This window comes from Lactuca serriola, chromosome 9, assembly GCF_051521515.1.
Source record: "Lactuca serriola cultivar US96UC23 chromosome 9, Lser_US96UC23_V15, whole genome shotgun sequence".
Taxonomy (NCBI): Eukaryota; Viridiplantae; Streptophyta; class Magnoliopsida; order Asterales; family Asteraceae; genus Lactuca; species Lactuca serriola.
The window spans coordinates 107855065-107861709 of record NC_136416.1 but is presented as its reverse complement, the minus strand read 5'-3'; the positions used below and the strand labels follow the sequence as shown (position 1 = coordinate 107861709).

At 27.9% G+C, this 6645-nt stretch overlaps 1 protein-coding gene across 1 annotated transcript; it reads right to left on the bottom strand.

The window, feature by feature from the left end:
* Positions 1 to 1387: 1387 nt before the first annotated feature.
* On the bottom strand, positions 1388 to 5320 carry LOC145074262 (uncharacterized). Its single transcript, XM_079020669.1, has 6 exons — positions 4748 to 5320; positions 4454 to 4574; positions 4164 to 4314; positions 3226 to 3262; positions 2573 to 2876; positions 1388 to 1785 (listed from the first exon to the last, which is right to left on the bottom strand). Exons 1-6 carry the CDS (start codon positions 4928 to 4930, stop codon positions 1712 to 1714), a joined length of 870 nt encoding a protein of 289 aa, XP_078876795.1. The 5' UTR covers positions 4931 to 5320; the 3' UTR covers positions 1388 to 1711.
* Between the last annotated feature and the right edge of the window lie 1325 nt (positions 5321 to 6645).

The window sequence follows — 6645 nt, the reverse complement described above, 5'->3', positions numbered from 1 at the left end:
GGTAATTTTTTAATTTTTGTACAAATTTGACCATTTAACTTGTTATATGTGTTCATATATTGTCATTGTCACCGGCTATAGCACGTGACAATGATAATATATGAATAAATTAACAAGTTAAATATTTAAATGTATAAAAAAAGTTGTGTAAATATGAACAAAATGATACATTAATTATCCTGAAAACTCATTTTTCCCACTTTTAATAGTGACTTTTATTTTTTGTATTTGCTTGTATTATTTTTTTCAAATTTTATTTTTCTTAAATATCAATTATTTCATAAATATTAATTAAATATTGATCAATTTTAAACTTTACTTTTTTATTAATAAATATATTTTTGTTTGTGAAATATTTTATATAGTCGTTTATATATATATATATATATATATATATATATATATATATATATATATATATATATTATTTTTAAGCATATATAATATCTTTAAAGTAAATAGTATCTAAAAATAAAATTAAATAAATTAAATATGTAACAATAATTATAGAGGGTTTTAAAAAAAAAACAAAATACTACATAACAAATAAAAAAAACATAAAAAATCTAAATAATGTAAATATTTTAAAATTATTCCAGCTTTTTAATAATTTTTAGTAAGAAGTTTATAAAATTTTAATTTTTTTAATACAACGTTTTAAACTACTATTAACGAAAGTATTTTAAAATGTTAAAAAATATATTAAATTGTCATATAAAATCTATGAAACACTTTAAAAATGTTGTAAAAGAAAGTTTAGAAATAAATGTATGAAAGTTATAAAAAAATTATAAGAAAATGTAAAAAAACAAAGTTAAAAACTTGTAAGAAAAATTTAAAATATTTATAAAATATATGGTTTAAAAACACATGTATTACAATTATATAAAAGTATAAAAAAAGCTCAAAAAAAATTATAATAAAAGTTTAAAACATTATATTAGAAAAACCTACACGAAAAAATATCAAAAATGTGTTGTAAGAAATTATAAAAGTTTTAAGAAATTTATAAAAAAATAATTGTTCGTATTTAGACAACTTTCTATTTTTATACATATTTGACCATTTAACTTGTTAAATATGTTACATATTACCATTATAACCTGCTATAGCAGGTGACAATGATAATATATGAACACATTTAACAAATTAAATAATCAAATATATACAAAAAAAAAATTATACGTAAACAAAACAAAAAGATAATTACCCTCAAGTCATTCTTCCTTTTGTGGAAGATAGTGTCACAACAAGTGTGTTGTATAACCATATCAATCCATTTCAATGCAAGATATGTATATTAAAAAACCCACATCATTTCTAAAAAGGAAGTTCCATTGGATCATTACGAAAATATCATTTTGATGCATAATATAAATACAAAAGATCAAACAAAAAGTGTCAGTTTTGCCAACAATATTAAACCAAGAAAGAATATTGTTTATTTAGAGGGAAAATACAATATTAACCATTAAGGGAAGGAAAAAAAAAAAGAATAAAGTGAGTAAAAGAATAATTACTCTCAATGTGAGGAAAAAGAATAATCAGCATGATGCGTTCCACCGGTCCATCTTTGTGACCAAAACGAAATTATTTATGATTCTTTCAGAAAAATTGAAGAATACAGAGAGTTTAAGGACCATTGATGAAAATTTGTCAATATCGTATTTTGTTTGCTTTTTGCCCCCCATGTGTATGTTTTTCATCATTTTCAGGCATTTGGACTCTCTGAAGTTACCACACCTCCTTCTGTTTCAGTTGTTGTATTTTGTGGAGTCTGTGAACCTGAAAGCAATATCACACACATATATGGTCAAACTTACATCTTTTGACTTCAAATGTACTATTCAATAATTCATTTAAACTTTTACCCATTCTTCCATATTATACAACTTCAAATTGCATGGGACAAACTATTCCTCGGGAAGTGGTCACTCTTTGTTAACAAGTGGCCAATCAATTTTATATATATATATATATATATATATATATATATATATATATATATATATATATATATATATATATATATATATATATATATATATAGATTAGTTTTGTTGTTGGAAAAAATTAAAGAGTTATATACTACAAGAATAAAACTTGTGATGAATTTGACTTAAATTTGACCTTAAAAATGTATAAGAGTTAGTCGATATCAATGATCCTTAGAAGTAATGTGTCAAAAAGACAGATGTACCCTTACCACATAAAAACCCTACACAGACAAATGAATCTAGAATTCACATGCGCTCCAACTGTTTGACTGGTTTTGGTTTACTCATTCTGTACATCTGGCATCAATTTCCCATTGACCCCATCATGGGCCTATGACCATAACCCATTACAGCTCATCTCACATGGCTCTTATGGGCCCCACCATTACCACATACATATCTATGTTTAAATTTAATGTACATGTATTCTTTTCCCATGTCTTTCTATAATTCTATATCATCAACAAACAAATAGTTACCATTTCTTACTACTACATGATACATGCATATGCATGATGATGTTGATTATGATGATGATGATGATGATGATGATGATGGGTGAGATGTAAACATACCCGTGGGAGAGGGAGAAGGAAAAGGATGCCTCGTGGGTAGTAGGAGAGGGGGAGGTGGTGGCGTAAGATAGCCAGGGAATGTTGAGGGGTCCACCTGAGATGGCGTAGGATAGTAAAGATAAGATGGTCCATGGATACGTTGCGCCTGATGTGGTGTTAGTGTTAGTGCACCAGGGGCAGAAGCAGCAAATGTTCCTCTGGGTGTGGGTGATTGGGTGGTGGAATACCCATAATAATACGGTGTTCCTGTGGGCCCATACATTTGATGATAGTATGCCTGTTGAAGTGCTGGATTGTACATTGCCTGTTAAAACACATTCCCATAACCAATTCCATGTTATTATGACTTGTACTTTATGTAGCTTCGTATTAATATGAAGCTAGTATTACAAATATACAATCACACGTAGATAAAATAGTAAAATACAATTAAATAAAAACTTTTATTTAATAACGAAATTTATAATTTTTAAAATATAAAACAAATTCTTATGTTACAGATTTACTAGGGACCAAATGAGTACATTAATGTAGTTAAAAAGAGGACAATTATAACCACACGCATTTATGTTGTATTATGACAACAGTACAAAAATATTAGAGTTTTTATTTATTATAATATTTATAAAAAAATAGTTAAATATATAACTTACTTGCTGGTAAGAGTAATCAGGTGCGTACGTCGCGTATCTGCGTATCAGTAAAATTCAAATGTCAGGCAAAATCACATAAATATCATTTAAAATAAAAATAGAGTAAAATCTTGCTTTTTTTTTTTTTTTCTAATTTCTCATTAATGACTGTTTGGATAAATAACATTAATAAAATATTACTAAAAATAACGTATATTTAGGAAAACGAAATAATAGAAAACGATGGAAACACCTTATTTTTGTTTTCTGATTTATGAAAAAAAACAATTAGATATAATTAAGTTACCGAATAATCTAGTCCCACTAAATCATATATTAAAAACAACAATTGAGTATATTTTCCGATTTTAACAACGAATTAAATCGATGTTTTTTTTCATTAAAAATTTAATAATTGGTAAGTTTATATGATTAATATAAAGAGTTAACTGGGACCATTTAAATCTGAAAAAGCTGAAGGTTGTCTGGAGTTTTATGTAATCCTGCAATGGCAGCCAACTTGGCAATAAAGCAACCATTGGTTATGAAATAAATAAATAACATCTCATATCTATATATAAAAATAGAATATTTATTGATAAAGAATCTTATATTTTAAAAAATACCAACATTATCTATTATTAACCTAATTATTATATACGAGTTAGAGGAATCTTAGTGGAAAGTTTAAACAGGGTGTATAACTATAAACTATAAATATGATTATGTTAATTAGTTAGATAGTTGAACACAAGTAATTATAAAAAGTCAACAGTATATGCCATTTAAACACTGGCAAAACCTTTCCTGTTGCCAACTCATTTATATGTATATATATATGCCCCCACACCCACTTCTCCTCTGTCAAGACCAACTTTCTTTATTAATTTATAAATGTTTTTTTTGACTTCACTTTTTCACCTAAACTTCACAAAAGTGTAACAAAAAAAAAAACTCACCCATATGGTGGATACATGACGGAAGGTGGTGGTGGAGGTGGCGGAGGAGGAGCTAGTGGTGGTGCTACACCACTATAAGATGATGATGCACCTTGGCCCATTGTATTTGTCCCTTGATATGCGATATTAATATTCCCACCTTGATTCCTTCCTGTGGTGGGTTTCGATCAAAACACCTTATATTAAATTATTTATCGGATTCATAAAAAAAAACATTTTAAAATTTAAATAATAATCTCGTTTTGTTTAAAAAATTATGACCAAAAAAAAAAAAAAAAAAAAAAAAAAACCTTGAGGAGAAGCTCGAGGACGACCAAGAGATGCGATATTACAGTTAGCTCTTCTTCCATCTATCATCGGGTTTGGGTCTTCACAAGACCTTTTTGCTGATTCAGGGTCCCGATAAGTCACCTGTTAATTCATTTAAGGATGATGAATGACAAATATTGTACTCCAAAAAAGTTTTGTATAATACATTAAATATATATTATATAACAAGGGTTATTTCAATAGAAGGAAATTAAGATTAGACTAGAAAGATATTTATATGTATAAAGAAAGGTATATGAAATGAGAAAACTTACGAATCCATAACCCTTAGATTTTCCGGTGATTTTATCAGTGATGATAACGGCTTCAAGAATGTCACCAAACTGTTCAAAATATCTACGCATTTCATCAGTTTGTGTCTCCCAAGCAAGTCCACCAACAAACACTTTGGTTAGAGTGGTGTCACCAAATGGAGATCGATAATGTTGGTAGGCCATTCTTGAATTTAAGTAAAGATTCTTTCAGAAACTTGGTTTGAAAGGTGTAGTTGATCAAGATTCATGCAGAATCAAAACTATCTTGTTTTCTGCTTCTCTCGTCAACCTCCATGGATATAAAAGGGAAAAGCTAGAGAACTGTTTCTGGTTATGGTTGTGGTGTTTGATGAAAAGGGTGTTAATAGAAAACCTAGAAAAAGAGTGGTGGAGAGAGAGAGAGAGAGAGAGAGAGAGAGAGAGAGAGAGAGAGAGAGAGAGAGAGAGAGAGAGAGAGAGAGAGAATCCGACAGTTGCAAACTATTATTTGCTGTATATCAGAAGAGATGGGTGGGGTGAGTTTATGGCTTTGTTGTAACAATTGACAGCTGCTTCAAAGAGAGAAAGAGAAAGGGAATAGAGAGAATGAGAGAGAATCTCTCTCTAGTATATATATATATATATATATATATATATATATATATATATATATATATATATATATATATATATATATATATATATATATATATATATATATATATATATATATATATAGTGGTTGATTGCATCCTCATATATACACTTAATAAAACCATTGATGCTAATCTACACTGGTTGTCTTTGCATTCTTAGTGTTTTTCACTTTGGCACTATGCTTTTTATGCATCTCAATCTTTTATAAATAAGAGATACACACATACATATATACTACTCATGCATAAGGTTATGTATCTCAATCTTTTATAAAACCCTACACGGGATATTGTTATGCATATATAAGTTTATGTATGTATTCTACCTATCAGTCATCTTTTAAGTCCTATATGCCATATTGTTACATCATATTTTCATTCTTTCTTTTAGCTAAAGTTATACATTTCTTTCAACTTCCATTCATTTTCTAATGAAAATAGTTAAAATAAATTTAGCATAACTAAAGTAGTTCATTAAATTAAACTAAAAATAACAAAAAAAAATATTTTTAATCAAACTAAAAAAATTACTTAACAATAATTTTAAACCAAGCCGTCAATCACCAAAAATAATAAATAAAATAAATAAATAATTATATTGTTTTCTTTAACGTCAAAGTCGTTTCAAATTCAGAGCCCGTTAAATGATCGATATTCGCTAGCTATTATAATTGTAAAATTTTCATATTTTTTCAATGATCATTTTAGATAGTTGTTTTTACTTGAGTACTTCTTTGAAAAGAAGTTTTTCACTTCCATAACCGACTTTTTGGACATAAATTGGAAGTAAAAGTGCCACGTTGTGTAGTTGTTCATGTCGGATGTCATGACCCGTTTGGAACCATTATTTTGAGCCAAAGGCATGTTTCCCATTTTTGCGATATTTTTACAATGTCTAAAATGAGTGTTTGGTTAAAAATCACTCCATTAAAATCATCCGGGTATTGCACCATTGATGCCTTCAAGATGTCAAAGTCACTTGGAACACTTCTATGTTGATTTATGAAGTTGTTGAATATAGCATTGAACTTCAACACTTTGTAGTCCTCGTACAAATAAGGCAATCTATATCGATTAAAAACATGGCTATGATAATAGTTTTTTTTTTTCCTTTTTTTTTTTGAATCGAGACCTATATTCGTGTCATTTTTTATACATAATGGCCACATGTCGTAAACCATGACTAAATCTCTTGAAAAATCGTGGCCATAAGATAAAATTATGGCTTTACGGTAGCAAAGTGACTTTCATAATTGTATATTC

What these genes read in the sequence shown, in the direction of transcription:
- LOC145074262 (XM_079020669.1), bottom strand. Translation starts at nt 4,930, where the DNA reads ATGGCCTACCAACATTATCGATCTCCATTTGGTGACACCACTCTAACC. An exon ending in AATCTAAGGGTTATGGATTC is followed by an intron (nt 4,575 to 4,747) that starts GTAAGTTTTCTC and finishes ATGAATTAACAG; the next exon opens with GTGACTTATCGGGACCCTGA. An exon ending in TCCTCGAGCTTCTCCTCAAG is followed by an intron (nt 4,315 to 4,453) that starts GTTTTTTTTTTT and finishes AACCCACCACAG; the next exon opens with GAAGGAATCAAGGTGGGAAT.